At 40.3% G+C, this 27097-nt stretch overlaps 3 protein-coding genes and 1 non-coding gene across 5 annotated transcripts; 1 reads left to right on the forward strand and 3 right to left on the reverse strand.

Moving 5' to 3' along the window:
• Positions 1-3663: 3663 nt before the first annotated feature.
• On the forward strand, positions 3664-9622 carry tti2 (TELO2 interacting protein 2). The gene is made up of 8 exons (XM_024418390.1): positions 3664-3963; positions 4070-4778; positions 4979-5165; positions 5280-5372; positions 5541-5725; positions 5877-6020; positions 6115-6271; positions 9309-9622. The coding sequence occupies exons 2-8, from the start codon at positions 4081-4083 to the stop codon at positions 9390-9392; spliced, it is 1548 nt and encodes a 515-aa protein (XP_024274158.1). The 5' UTR covers positions 3664-3963; positions 4070-4080; the 3' UTR covers positions 9393-9622.
• A 72-nt stretch (positions 9623-9694) lies between these two features.
• Positions 9695-13360, reverse strand: mak16 (MAK16 homolog (S. cerevisiae)). Its single transcript, XM_024418391.2, has 10 exons — positions 13179-13360; positions 12571-12620; positions 12311-12420; positions 12115-12179; positions 11874-12025; positions 11644-11698; positions 11388-11462; positions 11137-11244; positions 10376-10441; positions 9695-10271 (listed from the first exon to the last, which is right to left on the reverse strand). The coding sequence occupies exons 1-10, from the start codon at positions 13191-13193 to the stop codon at positions 10062-10064; spliced, it is 906 nt and encodes a 301-aa protein (XP_024274159.1). The 5' UTR covers positions 13194-13360; the 3' UTR covers positions 9695-10061.
• Positions 13361-18152: 4792 nt separating this feature from the next.
• LOC112249784 lies at positions 18153-18248 on the reverse strand. Its single transcript, XR_002953443.1, has one exon. It is a non-coding gene; the product is annotated as a small nucleolar RNA U13 (small nucleolar RNA).
• A 2262-nt stretch (positions 18249-20510) lies between these two features.
• Positions 20511-25111, reverse strand: spinb (spindlin b). Of its 2 annotated transcripts, XM_024418393.2 has the most exons (7): positions 24948-25111; positions 23643-23848; positions 23451-23499; positions 23069-23319; positions 22631-22864; positions 22329-22406; positions 21757-21935 (listed from the first exon to the last, which is right to left on the reverse strand). In XM_024418393.2, exons 2-6 carry the CDS (start codon positions 23692-23694, stop codon positions 22339-22341), a joined length of 654 nt encoding a protein of 217 aa, XP_024274161.1. In that variant the 5' UTR covers positions 23695-23848; positions 24948-25111; the 3' UTR covers positions 21757-21935; positions 22329-22338. The 2 variants fall into 2 exon arrangements, with proteins under 2 accessions (XP_024274160.1, XP_024274161.1); XM_024418392.2 differs by lacking the exon at positions 22329-22406 and having other exon boundaries at positions 20511-21935; positions 24948-25106.
• Positions 25112-27097: the final 1986 nt, after the last annotated feature.

Genomic DNA, 27097 nt, shown 5'->3' on the forward strand with positions numbered 1-27097 from the left:
TTGAAGCCACACTTAACCAGCATGGCTACCACAACATTCTGCAGTGATACGCCATCCCATCTGGTTTTGCACTTAGTGGGACTATCATTTGTTTTTCAACAGGACAATGAACCAAACACACCTCCAGGCTGTGTAAGGGCTATTTGACCAAGAAGGAGTGATGTAGTGCTGCATTAGATGATCTGGCCTCCACAATCACCCAACCTCAACTCAATTGAGATGGTTTGGGATGCGTTTGACCACAGAGTGAAGGAAAAGCAGCCAACAAGTGATCAGCATATGTGGGAACTCCTTCAAGACTGTTGGAAAAGCATTCCAGATGACGCTGTTTAGAGAATGCCAAGAGTTTAAAAAATTGTTTAACACTTTTTTGGTTACTACATGATTACATATGTGTTATTTAATAGTTTTGATGTCTTCAGTATTATTCTACAGTGTAGAAAATAGTACAAATAAAGAAAAACCCTTGAATGAGTAGGTGTCCAAACTTTTGACTGGTACTGTATATTTATACATTTTTTTAGGTCAAGACCCTTCACTGAGATGGTTTCTGACCATTTGTGCAGAAAATCTTCGGTTGTGCAAAACCCCAGCTTCATCAGCTGTCCGGGTGACTGGTCCCAGACGGTCCCGCAAGTGAACAAGCCGGACGTGGAGGCCCTGGGCTGCCATGGTTACACGTGGTCTACGGTTGTGAGACCAGTTGGACGTACTGCCAAATTCTCTAAAAACTACATTGGAGGTGGCTTATGGTAGAGAAATGAACATAAAATTATATATTTGACCCCTTTTTTGTGAAATCCATTGTGCATTGTGTTGTGTTGGCATTGTGTTGGCATTGTGTTGTGTGACCAAACTGCACATTTTAGAGTGGCCTTTTATTGTCTCCAGCACAAGGTGCACCTGTGTAATGATCATGCTGTTTAATCAGCTTCTTGATATGCCACACCTGTCAGGTGGATGGATTATCTTGTAAAAGAAGAAATGCGTAAACAAATGTGTGCACAACATTTGAGAGAAATAAGCTTTTTGTGCATATGGAACATTTCTGTTATCTTTTATTTCAGCTCATGAAACCAACACTTTACATGTTGCGTTTATATTTTTGTTCAGAGAAGAAAATGCTTTTCTTCCAAAAATACCTTTGGTACCATTCAACAGAAACTCTTGAGAATCAGACTGGTTCCAGGCCATGTCATATCATCTGACCCCTTACATAGTCTCTGGTACTGTCCTCTGTCAGTGGCACTTCTGTTCAGTACATCTGCACTTGTATTCATGAATGAATACAGGAAAAGTATTTAGACTGGCACTTGTATTCTGTTTGGGTTATCATTTTCCACTGTTGTTTTCAAATAATAGTATATGGTGTTGTCATCCATATTGAGTGCAGTTGACCCATCCAAATATACAACCTTCATTGTGCATTGTATCTTAGTAGTTTCTATGTTCACTTGCAGACATGGCCACCTGCTTGGAGGAACAAACAGAGTGTGCTGCTCCTGACTAACAGCCTGTGCCCAATGACAATGATGAGGGTGAATTGTACTTCTAAGCAGTTCACACTGACATTATTTTGACAGTGACACATTTTATGTGATATATTACGTGACTTTTACATTGCACAAAAAACATCTTTGTTTATTTTACAGATTCTGAATTATCACCAACTGACCTGGTTGCTGGAATGCTGGATGACTTAAATAGGCTGAGTATCGATGACAACTTCAGTGAGGCACTGGAGGCAATGGCGAAGCAATTTAATGTAATTAAAGGCAACCCATCAAGTCTTGTGTCTGCCATCCATTGCTTTGGGAAGTCTCACATCAGCCCAGCAGCCAACAGAGCAGCAGCACTCCGAAAAGCTGCCAGATGACCAGGCACTATGATTCCCTGTCAGCCTACAGTTGTTGCCTGTTGTTCCACCAAGGCTGGTACAAAAGGCCAGAACAGTGGCTTTAAGCACCCATACTGTTCACATGCTAAAAGGAAAAGGCCATCAGAAATTAGACATCACAAGTTGTCTGACTCAGTGTATGCAAATAGTTCTCACCCAAAGTGAATAAAACACATGTGAAGTAAAATTATGTTCCCCTTGAAGTTCCTACTGTCTTAATAATATACAAAATGCTCAATGGGAGTGGTTAGCCACTGGCATAGAAAAAAAGATGTATTAAGGATTTAACGAATATGATGTAAAACAACTAAATCAGTAGAATACGCTATGCTACAGACATTGAATGTGTCTGAGCATTAAGGGACGTTAATGGCTAGCTCGGTCCACAACATTATGCTATTATATTTTTCAATCTTGAAATACAAGTGCAAATGTTATTAATCAAGGACTGCATTCCAAACACTTGCCAGACACACCCTCTCCCCTCAAATTAAGTGGACACTTCTGATAAGGATCATAACATCTGCCGAGTTTACACTTGCAGGTGCGATGGAGGAAGGAATGATTTTCAAATGGACCGCGCGGTAGTTTGTGGGTGCTTTATGCGCTACAGCCAATTATGATTACATGTCTACTTATATTAACTATATAATTATTAATATATGATAGTTCTGTATGATATCTAGCAAATTAATTAGCTAACTAACTTTAGCCTGCATAGCTGGAACTTTTAAACAAGAAAAAACATCTAAACATTTCCAAAGGCTAACCAAACAAAAACATCATTACTTTTACGAGACGAGCTACCATACAGTAGGCGTATATTAATAATTATATAGTTAATATAAGTAGACATGCAATCATAATTGACTGTGGCGCATATAAAGCACCCACAAGCTATAGGTGGCTGAAAACACAATGATCGTGGGGTGAACGATCGACGAATTTCCGGGAAAAGGCGTCCATTTAAAAATCATTAAAAAATTTTTTTTTTAAATCCTTCCTCCCTTGCCTTGCAAGTGTTTTCTCGACAGACGTCATGCAACGTCATCAAAAGTGTGCACTTAATTTGAGGGCTGGGGAGATAGGGTGTCTATTTTAACTGTTTGAAATGTAACCGAAAATTCGCACTACGTGATATTCCCTTCCGGTCTTGGAGACTTGCGAGCACTCAAAGCGTCGTAGAAAACCCCTCTGAATAACGGGTCGTGGTTTTGGCTTATCTGCGTTGGAAAAAGAAAGACGCGGAAATGACACCATGTTATGGTTCCCGGGAAATTTAAGCCTGCTCATGCAAAATTGCAAATCCTTTTAAATATATGATATATTCAGATCGAATTGCACTCAATAAATGTTATTCCATAGTATGGCTCATATTAGCGGGCTATCCCGGGGTAAAAACACTTTTTAAATCCATTAGATTAGCTTTGTAAAAAAATTGTTTACAAAATAATGCGATTACGTAAATTTGACGAAGGGAAAGGACGTCAGAAGATCTTTAGGTTTGTTACAGCGTAATAAAAATTATCATTACCGCCACCAACGTATACGGGGTGTAATAACAGCCGTGGTTGATGCTATTTGTCTACTCGCAAATTATGGTATGAAACGTTGATTTGAACCTTCTGACCAACTAGTGGATCAGACAGCGCCCCACTGTCTGATTAATATCGCGTGATTTCTGATGATTGTTGTCGATTATATCGACTGTTTGTTTCTGTATGGGGTGCACCTATCTGTTATAACGTGAGCCAGAGAAGCTCCGCCTACTTCTCTCATTCCAGGAAGTATATTGCCGCGGTTTCCGCCCTTCGTCAAATCATAAGCTGCAAATCAAGAGTCCCTCTGCTATCAATACTAGAGCTATGAATACGAATGTTTATAAAGTATCACTCAACGGTGGCTAGCTTTAGTTTAACGCAGATTTTATAGTATGTCTCGGTAGCGAGCTTGTTAGTCCATGTGGTCCCATCGTAAACGGCTAACTTTAGCTAGCTAGTTGACAGTTTTAACTTTTACGGATAAGCGTGCAATTTTTTTTTTAGATAGCACACATCTACAATAAGGTATGCTTTTGTGCTGGGTCAGAATTGTGAGCTGTGCCATTAATATTGCATGCATGTCTTCTATGTTTTATTGTCACAAAAACAACATAATTCCATCACCAAACAGATATTTCAAAGATGGACTTGTCCCATATGCTGCAAGACCTACAACAATGTAAGGCTCCTGAAGAGGGACATTCCCCAGCAGAACCTGATACGCTGCTCTCCCGTCCAGTGGCTGAGGTCCTGCTTCATGTCCAGGAGAAACTTAAGGCACCAGGACTTACCACAGACCAAAGTGGAGAAATCCTTCATATTGTGGAGCAGCTATTCAGACTGGGGGACAGACATTGGCTTTTTTCTGAGTGTTGCAGCAATCAGAGCACAGACTTGACAAGGGAGTATGTAGACTTTGTGAGCTCCCTGACACTGTATGCTGCTTTGCCATTGTGTGACAATGACAGTGGCACACTACCAGAGAGTTCCTTTGAGGCCATCCCGGCCAGAGCCTGTGTCGTGAGTTCAGTAGTCTTAGCCCTGGTACAAAGACTTGGGAATGGAGGAGAGGTTGTTTCCAGCCACTGCCAAGCCACCTCCTGGGTCTTCCTCACAGGTCCACTTGCCCCCCTCTTGTGTGTGTTTGCGTTGACTCATATGCAAGAGCAGGCATGGACCAGTGAGGCCTCCAGAACAGCTGCATCTAACCTCCTGGACTCAGTGGTTCAGGCAGGGGACTGGGAGACCACCTCACAGCTTCTGTTTGGGAAGAACAACACAGAGCGCCAACCAGGAATCCTTGGCTCCATCTTGGAGATCCTGCAGTCTGATTTAAAAAGGTGAGTTCCATCATAATGACTTACTAGTAAATAGTGCAAGTTGAAATTATTCAGAACATTTCAAACACTTTAACCTCTGTGTTGTTGACCATATTTCATCAACAATCCCAATCTCAAAAATGAACATCCTTTGCATTAGATTTTCAATCAGTGCACCATGCTGTGAATGTTCTAAATGTGTTGTTTATAATGTTTTGCAGGGACAGCTGGAAGCGAAACCAGGCCACTAAGCATGTATTTGCCTGGATCGTCATGCAGGTGGGCCGGCCGTGGCTGACCGACTATCTGGAGAAGGTTTTCCCCCCTTCACTGCTGATGTCAGATGATTACTGCACTGACAACCAAGTGCTGGGAGTACGCTGCCTGAATCACATTGTCCTCAATGTGGTGAGATGTACTATATCTCTCTGAACTTCCAGATAATGCCGTTATCTACAGTAATGGGTTGTAAAACTGTTTGGTGTTTTGTGTATCTGTTCAATTAACGTCTCCCCCTTTCAGCCTGCTGCCGATCTCTGTCAGTACAACAGGGCCCAGGTGCTCTACCATGCCCTCTTCAACCACCTCTACACATCTGAGCCTCAGCTTATTGAGGTAATGCTGTGGCTTTCAATGGCAGTAACAGCTTTTGTATGTACAATGCACCGACCAACATCTCATAATACACTTTGTATGTACTAGTTGAGCTGGTGACCAAGTAGCCTCATTCACATCATGGTATTCTATTGTTCCATATACTGTATCTTCCCCTCTGTGTCTCAGGTGGTCCTTCCATGCCTGATAGACCTTTTGCCTGTGTTGGAGAAAGACCCTGCTTGCACTGGGCTCCCCAGGAAACCTAACCGTTATGACGAGGTGCTGCGGCTGACCCTCACCCATATGGAGACAGAGCATAAACTTGCACTTCGGAGTGTCTATGCCAAGTTTCTGGAACACTTCATTGAAAAGTGCGGTCTATCTCCTCTTGCTAACAATGAACTATTATTACATTGAGTATCTGTGAGAAATTGCATTTGTTGTGATCTGGTAAATGGCACTTTTTAAAATTTAAGACATATCTAGGAAATTTACTTTTGGATTGTACTTTTCTTTTGTCAGGATGGGTATCGTCATTGTTCGCCATCTGAAACGATTGGAAAGAGTAATCATTGGGTATCTAGAGATCTCAGACGGTCCTGAAGAACAGACTAGACTAGCTATCCTGGATGCTTTAGAAAAGACCCTGCTCATCGCCTGGCCAAGGTTGTCATTACCCCCAGCAAATAAATTAGACTAATGGAAATCCCATCTCTGTTTTTGTTGTCATACTGAGTGTTTGTGTCCTCTGGACTTGCAGAATGGAGTGCCGTCTTTCCGCCCTGGTGCAGAGTCTGTTGAGGCTAGTGTGTGACCTGTCCACAGAGTCCATACCCCCAGCAGTGAGAGAGGAGCTTTTCACCAAGGCCACTCATTGTCTGCTGCTGTTGGACAACTGCACCCAGGGCAAGCTCAAGGTAGGCATAAAACAGTATCACTGTACCACTCAGGGTGTTGAGTTGGCTTTTAACCTCCAAGTATATTTCCTGTTGAATACAACTTGGCAATAATCAGAAATTGATTTAGGGCTCGATTCAATGCATTGTGCTGAAGAGCTGCGCTAAAGTGTATTAGGTATATAAAGGCAACGTTTCGGCGCTAGCGGAGACTGCATTCACGGTAAACGCTACATACGTCAGCTCAATCCTAAAATTACCTTTACATTTCAATCAAGCAATAAAGCTGATTTTCAGCGATACGGATTGATTTGAGCCCCTAGAGCAGCCATATTCAACAGATCCGGACCCAGAACGGGGTCAATACGGACCACAAGTCCTGCATATACAGTGCATTCATTAAGTATTCAGACCCCTTTTTCAAAATTCTTATGTTATAGCCTTCTAAAATTGATTACATTGCTTTTTTCCCCCCTTAATGTACACTACCCTATAATGACAAAGCAAAAACTGTTTTATTATTTTTGCAAATTTGTAATAAAAATCAGATCACATTTACGTAGGTATTCAGACCCTTCACTCAGTACTTTGTTGAAGCACCTTTGGCAGCAATTACAGCATCGAGTCTTATTGGGTATGACACTACAAGCTTGGCACACCTGTATTTGGGGAGTTTCTCCCATTCTTTTCTGCAGATCCTCTCAAGCTCTGTCAGGTTGGATGGAGAGCGGCGCTCAGCTTTTTTCAGGTCACTCCACAGATGTTCTGGCTGTGCCACTCAAGGACATTCAGAGACTTGTCCTGAAGCCACTCCTGCGTTGTCTTGACTGTGTGCTTAGGGTCGTTGTTCTGTTGGAAGGTGAACCTTGGCCCCAGTCTGAGGTCCTGAGCCCTCTGGAGTAGGTTTTCATCAAGGATCTCTGTACTTTGCTCCGTTCATCTTTCCTTGATCCTGACTAGTCTCCCAGTCTCTGCCGCTGAAACATATCCCCACAGCACCACTATAGAGATGGTGCTAGGTTTCTTCCCGACGTGACGCTTGGCATTCAGGCCAAAGAGTTCAATCTTGGTTTCATCAGACTAGAGAATCTTGTTTCTCGTGATCTAAGAGTCTTTAGGTGTCTTTTGGCAAACTCCAAGCGGGCTGTCATGTGCCTTTTACTGAGTGACTTCTCCCTTGCCTATCTACCATAAAGGCCTGATTGGTGGAGGGCTGCAGAGATGGTTGTCCTTCTGGAAGGTTATCCCATCTCCACAGAGGAACTCTGTCAGTGACCATTGGGTTCTTGGTCACCTCCCTGACCAAGGCTCTTCTCCCTTGATTGCTCAGTTTGGACGGGCGGCCAGCTCTAGGAAGAGTCTTCCAAATCATGTCCAATCAAGTTGTAGAAACATCTCAAAGATGATCAATGGAAACAGGATGCACCTGAGCTCAATTTCAAGTCTCATAGCTCAGGGATAGCATATTATGTAAATAAGGTATCTTTTATATTTAATAAATTAGCAAACATTTCTACAAACCTGTTTCTGGTTTATCTTTATGGAGTATTGTGTATAGATAATTTTTTTTATTCCATTTTAGAATAAGGCTAACCTAACATGTGGAAAACATTGAGGGGTCTTCATTTTTATCAGTCTGGCTTTTAGCTGCTGTTGTAGTCGTAAAAGGTGCAATTTTGAAATTTGGTAATGCATGGGCAGTTTACCTCGTCATGTCATTTACTGACAGACCTTAGAGCTATTCATAACCTGTCAAATATTCAGTTGATCAACTAGGCCATGTTAGCTAGGTGGGTAAATTAGGCTAACCAGCTATCTTGTAGTTAACATGGTCAGATTACACAGTGTTTGTTCACAGGCCACGACCACAAGGCCCCCCCAATTTGATTTTGTTGAGTCATTCGGATGACACTGTAAAATGTGTAGAATTGCAAGAAATTTGCTTTAAAATGTATACATTGGACCTGGACCTTCTCAAATTGTAGTTAAATACCCCTCTAGCTTAACTAGTAATACATTTATGTATTTCAAGTTGTGTATGATATAAATCTGAGCTCAGAACTTCTGAGATAAAGGGGCAAGTTATTGCCACTTACACTGAACAGAAATGCAACTTATGTGTTGGTCCCATGTTTCATCAGCTGAAATAAACGATCACAAAAAGATAACTTCTCTTATTGTTGTGAACAAATTAGTTTACATCCCTGTTTGTGAGCATTTGTCCTTTACCAAGAGAATCCATCCACCTGACAAGTGTAGCATATCAAGAAGCTGATTGAACAGCATGATCATTACACAGATTCACCTTGTGCTAGTGACAAAACGGTACTCTAAAATGTGTAGTTTTGTCACAACACAATGCCATCTCAAGTTGAGGGAGTGTGAAATTGACATGCTGACCGCAGGAATGTCCACCAGAGCTGTTGCCAGAACATTTCATTTCTGTACCTTAGCCACCTCTGAAGTTTTAGAAAATTTGGCAGTATGTCCAACCAGTCTTACCACTTGATGGCAACAGAGTGCCCCATGGTGGCGGTGAGATTATGATATACGCTGACAAGGAACACAATTGTATTTTGCCGATGGCAATTTGAGTGCTCAGATACTGTGACGAGATCGAGGCCCATTGTTGTGCCGGTCATCCACTGCCATTATCTCACATTTCAGCATGATAATGCGAGGCCCCATGTCGCAAGGATCTGTACACAATTCCTGGAAGCTGAATGTGACAGTCCTTCCATGGGATGCTCTGGGTCAATGTGTGCAACAGTATGTTCCTGTCAATATCCAGCAACTTCTCACAGCCATTGAAGTGTGGGACAACATTCCACAATCAATGTGTTCAACACTATGCGAAGATGTCATGTCAGATACTGACTGGGTTTCTGATACCTTTTTAAAAAGCATGTATGTGACCAGATGAATGTATTCCCAGTCATGTGAAATCCATAGATTAAAGGCCTACTTTATTTCAATTGAGTTCATAAGAAAATGTCAAAGTTTGAAATAGTTGTATTTTTGTTCAGTATATTAATGGTAACTTTTTTTCTTTCTTCAGATGCTTCTAAAGGATGTCGACAGCAGCTGCACCAGCACCTATGTGCTGAGATGCATAGAGACAGTCACAATGGCCCGAAGATGACATATCTAGTGTTCATTCCTCCATTGGAAATGAAGCCCACATCTATGGATATCTGGAACAGTGATATGATCAAGATGAATGTGGTTAATTGAGCAGGACTGACAGAACCTGGATCATCATCTATGTAGTCTGGCAAAGACTGACCCAAGTGCTATGATACAGTAAACTGACATGTTCCATTCTGTGTGTCATGGATCCACTGTATTTATTAAAATGTCACTGGCTGGGGAGATTTGGTAAGTCATTCTTTATCAAACAGAAACTCTTTCAGCCAGGTTTAAGACATTACACTATTGTCAGGCTACTCGGGATTGAGATTTATTCATTTGAACAAATGGGCAGAAGAGGACCTGAATGTGGAAAAACTGAATTTAAGACAGCAAATAATTTGAAATGGCGTTAATGGTGGGTCTAAATTCGCTTATTTCAGATTTGTGCAAATTGAACGGGGTCAAGTCTGATCACAGGATTACGCCCCATCCTCATAATCCACCCAGGAGTGATACATTGACAAATTACTGGAAGTACAGTCCCATTAGGCAAAACATTCTTGACAGCTCAAAGAACCAAAAGTCTTGATGCATTCCAGTAGTAATCGTTCCAGGCAACATAACCAGGTTAACCTTACAAACTAAGAAAGGCCTAGAGTCCATGTCAGAGGAAGTCTGACTATGTTGCCTTGCTTTTGGGGACAGGTTCCATCTCCTGTTCATACTCAATCTCCACATAGGCCCTTTTCTTCCTGAATACAGCGCCTTTGAGGGGCATCTTTCCTTTGGAGCCTGAGGCCTCAGGCTCCTCTTCCATCTCTTCTTCAGACTCATCCTCTTCACTGGATTCTTCATGTTCATCGCTGCCTGCCTTCAGATTGTCCATGTCCTTCCAAATGAGACATGTTTAGTCTTAAAGCATATCAAGCAATATCACACCCTATCAAAATGTGAGTGATCTTTAGATGTGATTATGCTATATATTTAAGTTACCTCAAAGTCACTGAGATCACTCTCTTCTATTTCATCCTCAGCAACAAATTCTTTCTTTCCAACATCCTGCAAACACATTCACTTGATTAAAATACATCAGATGGCATTGGGCCTCCTACTTGGGTTTCATTTTGATCAGTGCCAATGTCCTGCACCAGACCCTGCCCAATAAACAAGAGGTATCTTATTGGTTGTGCTGATAGGAACACTTGCAGTCCAAGGACCAGTCTAAACTTAAGCTCATAACATAGTTCTTAAGTGCAATTACTCAATATCTTAAGATTGAACCACTTTCTTATGTCCTAACTATCTTAAGATGTTTGTTGCTAGTCAACCTATCTAGCAAGCAATGGCAATCATGTTAGAACAGTAATCTCAGTATGAAATATGCTAAAACATGTTCTTGGGTTTGAAATAATCAATACTGAAACTTTCAGATGAAGTTTGAGTGAATTAAACATGTTCAATTGCTTTCATGAGCTTATTCTCTCACTGCCCTGAGTTTAAGACAAGGTTTATCTACCTTGGAATTAAGAACATATCCAATAACTTTTCAAGAAACATTTCTTAACTTGTTGCTTAAAGAAAAACATAAGAAATAACGCAATATTTCCAAGAACCTTTTGAGGAATAGCAATTTTGCTTAACTTTCTTCAGAAGTCTATAGCTAAAGGAACAAATGGCAGTTAAGAAGACATCTCTTAAGATTTTGTGAATCTGGGCCCTGCTCAATAGAAACTCGATTAAGGAGCCGTTTTCACCTCATCATCCTCCTCCTCCTCCTCCTCTGAGTCAGTCTCACTCTCCTCATCCTGGTGCTCCAGTGCCTTATCAAAAGCATGGATGGGGAAGTTGTAGATGTCGCCATACTGAAAGAAATAGAACATTAATACTCAATCTCCTGTTATGAACATACCATATTTGACTCATGCAGTTTTACTTTGTCTGAAAGTATTCTTCAGGTGGTGACAAATTGTGGAGTGATTGACACTGTACATAATCATGTATTTACCGTTCCTTGTTTCAGTCTCTCCAGCAGTTCTTTCTCTATTGCATTATCAAGCTGTGCAGCAATCAGGGCCTTTTCCTGTAAAACAATAGAATATGAATCTCATGCTTAGATCACATGACATTTTTGTAAATCATACCCTTTGACAGGAACTCTTGAGTCGCCAATGCCTTACGGTCTATTCACCAACACTCCTTGGAGCAGAACAGTTGAATGCCAGGGACAAAAACACTACTGAACAGTTTAACCAAGTACGTACCTCTTTCCTTTTCTCTCTTGCCTCCACCTTTCTGCTAAGTGGGACCAGTTTCCTCCTGAAAGATCATACATTTACAGTTCACATGTCATTTAAATAAAATTTAAAAAAAAAACATTAAATAACAAAAAAAATACAATTAGACCTTTACAAGTTAAAGGAAACCAAACTCATTTCTGCAAAGATCAGTTTGAGTGTGTGAAAGGAATGGTGTATATAGGTTGGATGCTTACTGTCGTTTGAGTGTGAGCTTGCGGATACGGATGAGGTACTGTGTGATTTTGGTGAAGCGCTGTTTACATTTGTGTCTGATGAAACGGGGCCAATAGATCAAGTTCTGGTCAATCTGTTCCAGAGCCTTCTCATAGTTCTTACTAAGTTTCACCTACGAGACAAAGTTGAAGTTAAAGAAAAAACATCAAATATAAAACAATGTCTATTAACAGACAGTTCTTTAGTTCTATTGTCACTTACCTTCTCCCACATTCGGGCAGGGAAGGCTGCCCTCTCAATAACCTTCATATATAAGAAACATTGACCTAAGAAAAAAGGTAAGCAGATACATTAAACCTCAATTTGCATTGTAATCTCAATACCTTTAACTACTAAAAACATACTTCCTACGTGTAGCTAAATATTTCTGATACTTATTTCACAGGAGACAACGTACCTTTCTCCTCTCTTATAGTTGCATACTGACTGTTTGCTAGTGGGCAAGATGACCTATTACAAAGCCCAGTTATATTGTATTCATTCCGGCAGAAGTTCTGAACCTTTGTCCTGTTAAAAGACCAACAGAAACAGTATTTTGTAAGTTAACCACCTTATCATCTTGATAGCTACAACAAATGAGCTGGCGTTAAAAGCACTGAATGGGTTCCACATCCACACACTTGTAACAAGATGAAACTTCAACAGTGGGTAACTTACTTGACTTTGAAGGAACAGAACGCTCTGTTTCCTATGACATCCCAGATAACCTAGAAATTAAGTGTTCGATTAGTTACCTGGTCACTTTCCTCCAAAACCATCTACCAAATATCTAACTTGGGGCAATTCTACGGTAACAGTGATGCTTAGACTGATTCTTCACTTAAAAATGTAGTTTGTGCCATCATTTGCATGTCCTGTTACGCAGGTAAATATATTTTTGCAAAATGTTCAGTGGATTTTCTTCACAGCAGTCCTTGTGTATAGTTTGCAAAGTAAAACAATCTTCGGTTTTTGCTTGAAAATAATCTTGAGTCTCAGCATCACTCAATCACCCTGGAATTGACCCAGCTAGCAAATTTAGCCTGGTTGCTAGGTATATGGCAGAATACACATTGATCAAGCTAACTGGCAAACCAACCAACAAGCTGACATTTTATGTATTATTGTTAGTCATTGAAAGATGAGATAATCTATGTGAATGCATAATCACAAGTCAATATTGTAGCTAGAAGTGTAAAATAAACTGATGTCCAGAACTCGCTAGATAGCGCGTGGCGTCGACAAAATCGTGTCGGAAATCAGCTAGCTGGTATCTCTTCACTTACATCGTCGTGCTGCATTTTTAGTTCCCCACGCGAGTGTTGTGAATTCTCCGATTGTTTAAAATATATATTTTTTTTTATCAAATCCAAATAGTACAACTTTACAGGCAAGGTGTAGTTACGTTTTATCTCAGTACAACCACATGGAACAATAGGAAACGGACGTTAATTCTTCTTTTTTTTACATTTGTATTGCTGGATCGCAAACGTGAAGTGCATACACCGCCACCTGCTGTACTGGAGTGTGAGGACATTCACCGGGTGGTGGGCCGAAGCCTTAAAACGTGAAGTTGATCGATCTCCGTCAATGGAGGAGCTGATTTTTTTGTGTGACATTAACATATTTTTACTATAAAATATGTTGGCACCTTCAATTATTGAAATGTATGTTTATAAAAAAGTATATTTCAACACTCGGACGCTCAGGCAAATTTGCCGAACGTCTAAACATGGAACCAATCAGAACTCCCGTACCAATCCCTCATGATGAAGTCAACCAATGGCCTGCTTATATCCACGATGTAAACACATCCTCTTGTGAAAACGTGAGCTGCTGTCTGATGAAGGACAACAGATATTGCTAGCTAGCTCCCAGAATGAAGTACGACACGTATCTGTTTTCGAATGCACTAGAAATATGTCGCATGCAATACTAATTGTCTTGATTGTATGAAGAGGTAACTCCGTTGACCATTTAGCCAATTTATGAAAAGCTAGCCAATGTTAGACTAGCCCGCTACTTTAAATGCCAATTTCTGTTTCAGTAGCGATCTCTGTCAGTAAATTCAATTGCTGAATCATGTTTTGGCATGATTATTTTTGTCTCATTTCAAGTACCTCGCTGCAGGCTTAAATGAACATTCAATCATATACTTAGCATAGAAACCCAAATAAAAGCATGTAGATAGACAGATGTGTCATGTATGCCAGAATGGAAGTTTAAAAACGACAACTGCATATGCATATTAGCCAATAGATATGGCATAGCCTACACATATAGCATTGTTCTCTGCAATAAGATAACCAGTTTGATTTCTAAATCAGATGAGTTCTCAAATAGCAGCCTGTAGGCTGTATAAAGGCTATTTGACCAAGAAGGAGAGTAATAGAGTGCTGCATCAGATTACCTGGCCTCCATAATGACCTGACCTCAACCCAATTGAGATGGTTTGGGATGAGATGGACAGCTGAGTAAAGGAATGAAAAAGCAAGTAAAACAAGTGTTCAGCATACAGTGGGGCAAAAAAGTATTTAGTCAGCCACCAATTGTGCAAGTTCTCCCACTTAAAAAGATGAGAGAGGCCTGTAATTTTCATCATAGGTACCCTTCAACTATGACAGACAAAATGAGGGGGAAAAAATCCAGAAAATCATATTGTAGGATTTTTATTTATTTATTTGCAAATTATGGTGGAAAATAAGTATTTGGTCAGGTATTATACCTTAATAGAAAATAACTCAAGTGAAAGTCACCCAGACAGATTATTTCATTTATAATTCACTGTATCACAATTCCAGTGGGTCAGACGTTTACATACACTAACTTCACTGTGCCTTTAAACAGCTTGGAAAATTCCAGAAAATTATGTCATGGCTTTGGAAGCTTCTGATAGGCTATTTGACATCCTTTGAGTCAATTGGAGGTGTACCTGTGGATGTATTTCAAGGCCTACCTTCAAACTCAGTGCCTCTTATCTTGACATCATGGGAAAATTAAAAGAAATCAGCCAAGTCCTCAGAAAAAAAATTGTAGACCTCCACAAGTCTGGTTCATCCTTGGGAGCAATTTCCAAATGCCTGAAGGTACCACGTTCACCTGTACAAACAATAGTATGCAAGTATAAAAACCATGCGACCACGCAGCCGTCATACCACTCTGGAAGGAGACGCGTTCTGTCTCCTAGAGATGAACGTACTTTGGTGTGAAAAGTGCAAATCAATCACAGAACAACAGCAAAGGACCTTGTGAAGATGCTGGAGGAAACAGGTACAAAAGTATCTACAGTGGGGCAAAAAAGTATTTAGTCAGCCACCAATTGTGCAAGTTCTCCTACTTAAAAAGATGAGAGAGGCCTGTAATTTTCATCATAGGTACACTTCAACTATGACAGACAAAATGAGAAGAAAAAAAATCCAGAAAATCATATTGTAGGATTTTTAATGAATTAATTTGCAAATTATGGTGGAAAATATGTATTTGGTCACCTACAAACAAGCAAGATGTATGGCTCTCACAGACCTGTAACTTCTTCTTTAAGAGGCTCCTCTGTCCTCCACTCGTTACCTGTATTAATGGCACCTGTTTGAACTTGTTATCAGTATAAAAGACACCTGTCCACAACCTCAAACAGTCACACTCCAAACTCCACTATGGCCAAGACCATAGAGCTGTCAAAGGACATCAGAAACAAAATGGTAGACCTGCACCAGGCTGGGAAGACTGAATCTGCAATAGGTAAGCAGCTTGGTTTGAAGAAATCAACTGTGGGAGCAATTATTAGGAAATGGAAGACATACAAGACCACTGATAATCTGCCTCGATCTGGGGCTCCACGCAAGATCTCACCCTGTGGGTTCAAAATGATCACAAGAACGGTGAGCAAAAATCCCAGAACCACACGGGGGGACCTAGTGAATGACCTGCAGAGAGCTGGGACCAAAGTAACAAAGCCTACCATCAGTAACACACTACGCCGCCAGGGACTCAAATCCTGCAGTGCCAGACGTGTCCCCCTGCTTAAGCCAGTACATGTCCAGGCCCTTCTGAAGTTTGCTAGAGAGCATTTGGATGATCCAGAAGAAGATTAGGAGAATGTCATATGGTGAGATGAACCCAAAATAGAAAATTTTGGTAAAAACTCAACTCGTCGTGTTTGGAGGACAAAGAATGCTGAGTTGTATCCAAAGAACACCATACCTACTGTGAAGTATGGGGGTGGAAACATCATGCTTTGGGGCTGTTTTTCTGCAAAGGGACCAGGACGACTGATCCGTACGGGTAAATGAAAGAATGAATGGGGCCATGTATCGTGAGATTTTGAGTGAAAACCTCCTTCCATCAGCAAGGGCATTGAAGATGAAACGTGGCTGGGTCTTTCAGCATGACAATGATCCCAAACACACCGCCCGGGCAACGAAGGAGTGGCTTCGTAAGAAGCATTTCAAGGTCCTGGAGTGGCCTAGCCAGTCTCCAGATCTCAACCCCATAGAGAATCTTTGGAGGGAGTTGAAAGTCCGTGTTACCCAGCAACAGCCCCAAAACATCACTGCTCCAGAGGAGATCTGCATGGAGGAATGGGCCAAAATACCAGCAACAGTGTGTGAAAACCTTGTGAAGACTTACAGAAAACGTTTGACCTCTGTCATTGCCAACAAAGGGTATATAACAAAGTATTGAGATAAACTTTTGTTATTGACCAAATACTTATTTTCCACCGTAATTTGCAAATAAATTCATTAAAAATCATACAATGTGATTTTCTGGATTTTCTTCCCTCATTTTGTCTGTCATAGTTGAAGTGTACCTATGATGAAAATTACAGGCCTATCTCATCTTTTTAAGTGGGAGAACTTGCACAATTGGTGGCTGGCTAAATACTTTTTTGCCCCTTTGTATATCCACAGTAAAACGGGTCCTATATCAACATAACCTGAAAGGCCGCTCAGTAAGGAAGAAGCCACTGCTCCAAAACCGCCATAAAAAAGCCAGACTACGGTTTGCAACTGCACATGGGGACAAAGATTGTACTTTTTGGAGAAATGTCTTCTGGTCTGATGAAACAAAAATAGAACTGTTTGGCCATCATGACCATCGTTATGTTTTGAGGAAAAAGGGGGAGGCTGGCAACCCGAAGAACAAGCTAAAGAACACCATCCCAACCGTGAAGCACGACAGTGGCAGCGTCATGTTGTGGGGATGCTTTGCTGCAGGAGGGACTGGTGCACTTCACAAAATAGATGATATCATGAGGGAGGAAAATTATGTGAATATATTGAAGCAACATCTCAAGACATCAGTCAGGAAGTTAAAGCTTGGTTGCAAAGGGTTCTTCCAAATGGACAGTGACCCCAAGCATCTTTCCAAAGTTGTGGCAAAATGGCTTAAGGACAACAAAGGCAAGGTATTGGAGTGGCCATCACAAAGCCCTGACCTCATTCTCATAGAAGATTTGTGGGCAGAACTGAAAAAGCATGTGCGAGCAAGGAAGCCAACAAACCCGACTCAGTTACTCCAGCTCTGTCAGGCGGAATGAGCCAAAATTTTTTGACCCAAGTTAAACAATTTAAAGGCAATGCTACCAAATACTAATTGAGTGTATGTAAACCACTGGGAATGTGATTGAGTGTATGTAAACCACTGGGAATGTGATGAAAGAAATAAAAGCTGAAATAAATCATTCTCTCTACTATTATTCTGACATTTCACATTCTTAAAATAAAGTGGTGATCCTAACTGACCTAAGACAGGGAATTTTTACTAGGATTAAATATCAGGAATAGTGAAAAACTGAGTTTAAATGTATTTGGCTAAGGTGTATGTAAACTTCCGATTTCAATTGTATGTTCAACCTAGCATATAGGCCCTACATCATTCGGGATTGGGTCGTGGGAGGGGTTCAAGTGCGTCGTAGGTTGACATTTTTTGGCATATAAAAAATTAATCCATTATAAGAGTGTCAGTCAGCCCCTTAAAACTGACCAGATTTTAAGATCTTTATAAAGTTAGATGTTCTGAAGCAGAGGTTTTATTTTGTACTTATTATTTGGTCCATGTTTTTACACCGCTATTCTCTATTGGGTTACAACTCAGGCACGCTGTTTTAGTAGTTCACGAAGCCAAAAACGCTTGGAAAGCCTCAGCTGTATTTACCCTTCAGCGAAACCTGCTTGTGTGCAGAGGTTAACCAAAAATCTAACCTTTCAATGTTTCGAATATCGGGCACATTTTTTTAACCTTTTAATGAAACCCTGGTTCATGGTCAGACGGCTGAGGTGCATTGCGTAACAATGAGGTCACACCTGTCACAGAAACACTATGACGCTCCCGATCATCACATTAATGAACCGAAGGATCAACGTTGGCAAAGGTTCCAAAAGTATTAGAGGTATGCTCATAGTCTTTTATAAACTGGTTTGGAAACAAAGTCCATGTTTTCATGTATAATTACATTCAACGATCAGTACAAAAATATAATTACAATTTCTCAACATGAAATAAGCTAAAATGTTTGTGAATTTCCAATAAAGTACAGCAAACCGTCAGTAGTTCGCATTATAATATATTCATAAATGATGCATTCTGGGACATTGGATATAGTTAGCAGAGAGGAAAAGGCGAAGCGAGAGCGAAAAAATCTTTCTCCAGCAGGTGCCGTTTTTTAGTTTTTGTATGGAGGTCAATGAAAGTGAATTTGGTTAACAACACATGTAATGGCTTATTTGCTATGTGTGGCTTATTTGATCAAATATATGTTTCGTAATGATTAGGATGTTTAGAGTTTACTGATAAATCTGGGACTCGTAAACTTTGAGGAAAAACATTTATCGGAGTTGTGCCTCGTCGTCATTAGTTACCACAGTCATAAAGTCATACACCTCGCCTATTTTCACAATTTATCTTCTTAAATTGTGATTTGAAACCTTAACCTCACTGTTAACCTTATGCCTAACACTAACCTCAAATAAAAATCACATTTTCGTTTTTATGAATTTTACAGACTATTTTGACTTTGGCTGTAGTAACTAATGGGCACCGTTGAGCCTGTTTTTCACGCGAGTATATGCTCTCTCATTGGCTAGAATGTGCCCACCTGATCTTGCCTCCTCCCGACTGCCTCTATTTTTTTAAGACATGTATTTTCATTGTTAGAGTGGCTAGTAGAGTATCTGGTCAATATAATGGATAATATGTGTAGTTGCTCTGTCCTTTGACATCCAAATCGACCAATAGCCCCTCCTCCCTAGATCTAAAGGGTTTAGAGAGGTGTAAAATCAGTGACACGTCTTCTTTACATTATAAGACCTCATGCTATGGAAGAAAGAGGTTTCTTATTTACTTGTTTTTATGCTCGTTCATAACCAAGCGGGAAGGGGTTAATTACAATTGGGAAGTTGTAAATACCAGTTGGATGCATTCACATGCTCTGAAGTCGTTGAGAAACGCTGATTGGCTAATGGCCAACAACCTAGTGTCAACCATAACCAAAAGTACAACTATCATGCTTGTAAAGAAATTATGGTGCTAAAAAAAACGAATTAATAGATTACTTTTCATAAATAAAGTTTTGTTGTAATTTCATAGTAGGTGACATGGTCAGCATGTGGGAGAAGTCAGTGCTCAGTGTTGGCAGATGAGTTTCCCACTAGTAATTACCAGTTGGAGGGGCGTTCAAGTGTTTTCCCCCCAGTCGTATGTGGTAAAGACCACTTTCTCACTTTGTTATGAATGCAGCACTAGTGCCTAAGAAAACTCAAGTGAGACAAGATTAGGATCTGAAAAACAAGAAACATGACATCCTTCCTCTCAGCCTTACCCTACGATGGCACACGTAAAAGTGACAAGTGGCAGAACCGGATCTGAGGGCCTAGTTCCTTGACTATATTGTTTTCGCTCATGATGTGCTAAAGTATTGATAAAGTAATCATCTAATAAATTATACAAGTTTGACAATATCTTGCAGCTAAATACACAGCAATCCTATAATTCATATTCTATATGTAATTCTATTGCTAAGTATTTCTCAGAGTTAGCATGACAGAGGGAATGGCTAGCTAGTATTTGTGTTTTGCAACACTCAATGTTATGAGAGCTTTTCCATGGACCCCATTTGGACTACTACACCCAGCTACACAAACAATCGACAATCTTCCAAGGTTATGTTAAAATTAAACATAACATTCTTAAATAACATTAAAACATATGACATACTTGTTTTAATATTCAGAGTAGTCTTTAATTATAAAATGTCCTTACAGAATTATGTAACGTTAAAGTGTTTGTGCCAAATGACAAACTGTAACCATTTTCATTATTCAAAAATAATGCATTAGGTATATTAACTGAATGTAGAACACACAATGCCTTTAAGAACACATTTTACCTCTATATTGATGTATTAACAGGACTTCACTACTGGTCCCTTAGCTAGATCTAAATTCTCTTCCATTTCAACTCAAAATATGTTAGTCCTATTTTGACATACAACCACTGTGACTGAATATGTACACACAAGCTCCATCCTTACATGCACACACATTTCTCCCAATCAAATAAGGCAAGCTCTTTGTTGATACATACAAATAAGCCATGTTTTTGTGGAAAAAACAAAAACAAAAAACAGAGAACTGATTTATTTAGAAATGTTACCCATTAAATGCTGTACAACACTGGCACCATTAGTTGGCACTCACTTAGCATTACCAGTCAACTGGTTTCTGTAATGCATGGTACAAAAACAACAAAATAAATGTCACAGTTTACATAAGCTCATAACCTTGAAAAGAACAAACTGACATGCAACTCACATCAACTTACATTTAGCTATAAACATGAAAACACAAGTCTGCTTTTCAGAAGTGGAACTGACATTGCACACAATACAGCACAACAGTAATGTAAAATGTTAAATGCCCTGATGCCTCCCACAGCCATTGGCAGCATATGATGATTTCCACACCTCGGAAATCATGAAGGGGCCATCAAGGATCTAGCATTTTGACCAAAGTATATCCAGGTGCACATGGTTCAGAGACCCGTTGCAGACCGTCAAGATGTCTTATCAATAATACTACATTGAGGTTAGGCAGGAGCTGATCTTTGTACACAAGAGTGACTGTAGTAGCGGTAAGTAAACCTGCAGCAGCATCAGAAGAGCTGCATAGGACAACAGTGACGTAGGCTTCAGTAACACAAGGTGAACAATTGAATCATGTGTTAACAATACAACAATTCTCTCGTAAAAGAACCATGACATGGTTCTTTTTAGGTGAGAATTAGTTAAAATTCAAAATGCTGCAAGCAGGGTTCTAAGGTATGCAACTAAATATTTTGCTGTGCGACCTGGAGTTTTAATTTGGGAGCACTGTGCGAAATAATTATAATCCAATATATATATATATTTTTAATAATTGCTGTAATGATAAAGTGTCACTGTAACATTGTTTCCAGAGTGCAGATTAGTTAGCGTCATGCTTGCACCATTAATACAGTGAAAACTAAAGTTAAAGATCTGACCCATATTACCAGCGCAATGATTTTTTTCTTCCCGCATTTTACATTCATAAACCATGTCGCACATGGCATCTGGCCCAATTGAACAGTGTAAATGTTCAGACATGCCGAAATCTGCTGAGGTCTCCCTTCTTTTAGAAACAGAGTGGACTTGAAACAAAGTACACTAAAAGATTTCGCATTGGAAGCATTGACACAGGAAACGACAAGTTCCACATTTGCAGCCTGTGAAGGAATTGTCCATTTTGAATGGAAATGTATGTTGTTTCAAAGAAACGTCAGAACATTTGCCAAGGTCTGTGGATCAATGATTTTCTCAATGCCTATGCCCTAAGACGTTTTTACTAAATCGTAGACGTAGATGTGAAAGTCGTCATCAAACTTGATGAAATAAACAGAGGGTTTGGCTTCAACCTGATGGATAACCATGCCAGTCCTTTTGCCGCCATCCTCTTTGGCATACTCCACTTGTTTGCCAACAAGGCTATCCACCACTTCTCCAGGCTCTCTCTCTGCTGGAGGCGAGTCATCTGCAAAAGCATAGAATATTACCAGCTTTAGTGAGATAATTGGTTGACTACATCTATGTAGTATGATTGTATCTACAGTAAAACAATTTAGAATGACATGTTGTTTTTTAAAAGAGATAGAGACATTAAACAATGAGCACGGTTACATGCACACAATAATGTGATTATTGTGGATAGGTTAATATAATAGTTTGTTTAAAATGTTTACATGCTTTGCAAGAAGAACGATTTCCCTAATAATCCTGTTTACATATGTACACATCTGAAATCAGGCTACTGATAGGCCTTTTGATAAGTGCAGAAAAATCTGCAATAAAAATATATTTGATTCTGTGTTCAGACAAAAGTTTGTATGTGAAAACTATTTATAAGACGCATACTTTCAGAACTCACTTCACTCCCACTACCTGGTGCTGGCACAGGCGCAGATCAAATACACCACCGGAACACCGATTAAGCTGTTTACATGTCCTAATAATTCAAAAGATTGCTCAGAAAACTGTGTTCTAATCTGTGTATGCTTACTTCAATTTTGAGCTTATACTGATTAAAATAAGCAGTGTAAGGTGTTTACATGACTATTGCATAATCTGCCTGCTGCCATAATCAGTTTAATACCAAACTATTACTGTGCATGTAAATGTACTCAATGTCTACATTTTAAACACTGAAGATCATTTCTGATGGACTCTCACTTGAATCAGGCATTATCCGGAGATCCCCCTCTTTGTAGTCATCCAAGAGTTGGTACATGTACAAAACAGGGTCCTTTTCGTAAGTGATGTAGAACCATGTGTTCATAATGGGAGCCTGTGCTAGCACCATGCCCCTCCACTCCTCCTTTGGTCCTTCATCTTGCTCAAACATGTGCTCCACTGCTTTACCTATCATGGTTTCTGCTAGCTGGGAATCGCTGACACGAGCTGGAGCTACAATACAGAGAGCACTTTCAAATGGACAGCTAATATGGCTATGAAAAGACATATTTACTAATCTGTGATATAAGGTATGCATGATCAAACACACATCAAGCACATAAGTACATTGGTTATACCATACTGAACAGACATAAGAGTAATATGCTTTTTATGGCAGAGCAAAGCAGATTTTTGTCATGTCTTCACAACACATACCAACTCGGTCTGGTAAAACCTCCAGGCCTTGCACCCGCTCATCTTTGTGAAGCTCAAGTCCATAGATGCAGTCAAATCCATCATACTTGATTAGGTAGAGAGAGGGGTTAACAGGGACTTGGTCGAGAACTGTTCCTTTCCACTGGGAAACCTTGGAGTCTTCCTTCCACTGGTGTGTTATCCTGCAACCCACTATGTTTCGTCTGGGTTGGGCAATAGGCTTGCTTGGACCAACATTATTCTTTTGCTTCCTATAGAGATCCCAATTTGAGAGTCAAGGACAGCAATATGTAAATGAATGTCAAATCAATCTATGTAGTATCAGTTTGTAAGCCAACCTGCTTTTGGTCTTATGCTGTGTCTACACAATGAGAGAACTTACTTGTGGGAATTTTTCTTCTTCATCATATTTGCAGATACCCCAATATTCCCTAAAAGGACAAAACAAATGTGTGCATGAAATCTCTCCAATCAGTATTTATTACTGTATCATATTTATATCTTCAAAATTACAGCCATATAGTGTAGCAGGCTATATGTAATGTGTAACATTCCTGCATTCCCTGTGTCTCACCCCCATCAGCTCTGGGGCGCTGGCCTGGCCTCTTCCCAAATGGGGTCTTCATTGATATACATGTAGGTAAGCAGCCAGGCTGCCAGACTAGGGTGACAATGTCTCTACTAGGTAATCAGGAGAAAGAAGGACAGTGTGCAGGTGGTGGCCCCAGGTGGGAGGATCACTCCCCTCCAGGGCAGGAACACTTAATGTGGCAGTTCAAACTGTTGAAAAATGAGCATGTGTTAAACATGGCAACATTATGATGAAGAATGACTTTGGGGTAGAAAATGTCCTAACTAGCAAGTATCTCATTGCAAATGTAACTGTTATGAACCTATTCAGTCATGCTGACTCGTGTGCTATAGACCTGCCTTTTATACAATCATATATAGCACCAGTAGCTGCCTAAAAACAATTGCAGAACAATATATAATTTTTTGTTTTTGCAGGGTGGCTTAGTCTTGCACACCATGTTCAACGAGTCATAATTACAGTAGAGACCAAGTAGGCCTACCAACACAGGTCAATCAGACTCAATTTACTATTAGTGGTCCATAGAGAAAGTAGGCCCATCTTGGCTCAATTTGTCACAATTCTGATGTCATTTCTACAACGTTAGGTGTAATAGAATAATGTATACTTATGAAAATAGACAGCATAGGCTGTATTTCCTGAAAATGTATAAACAATAGGGATTTACACCCCCCCGGTTTTTTTTCTATCCAGACAGCAGAAATTATTTTTTAGTAGACTAGGATTAGACCCGCCCCCTTCAGACATGTTTTTTCAAACATTACTTACCTACAGGTAACATTGAAATAACGTTCGTCTCATTGCCTCGAACTCACTGTTGTATACTTTTATTTAACAGAAATGGCAAGCAGTTCAAGCTAAGTAAAACTACTCAAGATGCTCTAGAGTGACCCAAGAAAGTATAGGATTGTCATTTAGTTTACAATGAATAAAGTCAAAGGGAGGAAATATGTTGCTTGACGTTGCATACATGTGCATCCTGAAGCACCGATTCGCTTGATTGTCAAATAGGCGGATTGACTGGATTTTAACTGAGGAGGTATGGTACCTCAATGTCAGCCATGTTGCACCAGTATATACAAACCCCGCATCAAAACCAGCGCAAGCGAACAAAGGAGGGGAAGGTTTGGGTCTGTCTGACATGCATTTGAAATGCAAACAACAAAGCAGGTTTATACACAAATTGCTCATGCACATGCATACCTCCCAATGAACTAGTGTAGTTAGTGGTCGTCTGAATCAATGCATTTGATTACCAATCGAGTGATTAGTTTGAGGGTTGCTTACCCGATGAATTGTACATCTAAATTGATCCCATCTCGCTTTTCCTCTGGCTCCGTTTGCATACAACCCAAATCCTATGGCCGAGTCCCACCTATCCCGCTTTCTACCAAATAGTGATCTGGAAATGTGGATGGGGACGCGGGAAGCTCCGTCTTCCTGCCAAATAGTGGGTTCTTCGACCGCAAATTGCGCATGCGCGGACAATACAACACCATTCGTAGAAGCCTACACGTATTTGAAAACATCTGTATTTCTGTTTAATACAAGCAACTGTGATTGGCTACCACTTGCAACGTTGTGATGAACATGAAATATGAATACAGGTACATGAATATAAACAAGTAAACAGTTGTTATTACTTATTGTAGTACCGATATTGAAAAATACCTCACTTTACTTTAGAATAATTGCTACATTACTTACTATAGAATAGAGTAGTAAACTGTAGTATGGTATACTACACACTGTAGTACCCCTTGATTGTGTAGTGCTTACTTTAGAATGTTGTAGTATATTGTGGAATAATATACTACACACTGCAGTATCCCTCGATCATGTGTAGTACTTACTATAGAATGTTGTAGTATACTGTAGAATACTATAGTAAATACTACAGTATTATCTATTAAAAAAAACAATGTAGTAAATATTACAGTAATGTCCGCAAAAACACTACAGTCCACAAAAACACTACAATGAAACTATAGTAAATATTACAGTATTTAATTTGCATATACCCTGCCCATTCCCCCATATCACAATTTGTGCCACTCAGAAGTGAGAAACCTATATGCTAAGTACATACCATTTATTGTGTTCCCTACAGTTCTAGAAGGAAAATGGTCCCTTAAGAAGGCACAAACACGAGGTATGTCAGGAGAAGTGCAGTGTTATCATAAGAAGCTGTATACTTGGAATACGGAGGAGGCAGAGGAGGTCAAAAAGAGCGAAGGAGGAAGAGGGTGAGCTTGAATCAGTTAAAAATGGCTTCTATAAAGAAGAATGTCAGAAAGTGTAAGCAGAGTGAGCTGTACGCTGGATCGAAGACAGGAGGAGGGCGAAGTATTGGAGGGTTAGGTGTGGTGAAGTTCTCAGAGCCCTAGGCACGAAGGGTCAGGATAAATATCAGTCTGTGACGGTAGGACTGACATTTTTGGAAAAAGTGGACCCTTGCCTTTTGGCTGATCCATTTGTGGTTTCAGGGTAGGTGAAAACAGAGTTGGGTGCAGTGGAATCGGTGAGGGTTACCAGAAGTGGTCTTGTGATAATTGTTTATATTTCTGCAGGTCAGAGGGAGCAGGCGTTCCGGGTTAAATAAATGGGGACAAGCGATGTGAATTGTTTTGCTCTCAAGAAAAGGGCGCCATTGAAAGGAGTGATTACTGGGGTAGTGATACATGTGAAAGTTGATCAACTGAAAGGGAAGATTCCCGGTGTTTGTGATGCTCGTCGTTTGGTGCGACGCAGACAGGGTGGCGTGAGTGGTGAAACAGAAGAGTCGTCTGTTCTTTTGAGTTGTGATGTTGCCTTTTCCTGACAAAGTGATGTTATTGTATTTATGTTGTCCTGTACAAGCTTTTGTGCCGAATACATTACGTTGTTACAGCTGTCAAGCTTATGGGCATGTGGCAGCACTGTGTAGGAGGGAGGTTCCTAGCTGTGATAAGTGTGCAGAAGTCATGAGACAAAGGGATGTATAGCATTGGGGAAAGTGGTATGTGTTAGTTATAGGGGTGCCCATGGGCTGTGGATCAGAAATGTCTGGTGTGAGCGAGGCAGGTTGAGGTTTCCAGGGTGAGAGCAGTGCAGAAGTCGATGTATTCCGAGGCAGTGAAGAAAGTCGATGAAGATGGGTCAACGGGGAGGGATCCTGAGAGGAGTGGTGTGAGTAGTATATCTGTACCAGTACAGAGGGATAGGCCAACAAGTGATATATGCTTCAGCAAGATTGGATTTTTAGCGTTTATAGCAATGGTTATCTACTGTACTGCAGCAATGGAACGTAAGTCATAAAAAATGTAGGTTGTGGTGGCAGCTGCAGAGAGGTATTTGGGTATACAAGACTTGACGTCAGAAGAGTTACAGGGTTGTGTTGTCCTAGCCTTTCAGATTGTTAGCCTGAGGTAGGACTAAATAGATTTAAATAGTGGAGT

This window comes from Oncorhynchus tshawytscha, linkage group LG04 (genome assembly GCF_018296145.1).
Source record: "Oncorhynchus tshawytscha isolate Ot180627B linkage group LG04, Otsh_v2.0, whole genome shotgun sequence".
NCBI lineage: Eukaryota > Metazoa > Chordata > Actinopteri > Salmoniformes > Salmonidae > Oncorhynchus > Oncorhynchus tshawytscha.

Coding starts and splice junctions, on each gene's coding strand:
- tti2 (XM_024418390.1), top strand. CDS start 4,081: ATGGACTTGTCCCATATGCTGCAAGACCTACAACAATGTAAGGCTCCT. Junction 4,779..4,978: donor CTGCAGTCTGATTTAAAAAG/GTGAGTTCCATC, acceptor AATGTTTTGCAG/GGACAGCTGGAAGCGAAACC. Junction 6,272..9,308: donor GCACCCAGGGCAAGCTCAAG/GTAGGCATAAAA, acceptor TTCTTTCTTCAG/ATGCTTCTAAAGGATGTCGA.
- mak16 (XM_024418391.2), bottom strand. Junction 12,180..12,310: donor AACTATAAGAGAGGAGAAAG/GTACGTTGTCTC, acceptor CTTTTTTCTTAG/GTCAATGTTTCTTATATATG. Junction 11,463..11,643: donor CAAGAGAGAAAAGGAAAGAG/GTACGTACTTGG, acceptor ATTGTTTTACAG/GAAAAGGCCCTGATTGCTGC.
- spinb (XM_024418392.2), bottom strand. CDS start 23,694: ATGAAGACCCCATTTGGGAAGAGGCCAGGCCAGCGCCCCAGAGCTGAT. Junction 23,500..23,642: donor GCGCCCCAGAGCTGATGGGG/GTGAGACACAGG, acceptor TTGTCCTTTTAG/GGAATATTGGGGTATCTGCA. Junction 21,936..22,630: donor CCGGATAATGCCTGATTCAA/GTGAGAGTCCAT, acceptor ATGCTTTTGCAG/ATGACTCGCCTCCAGCAGAG.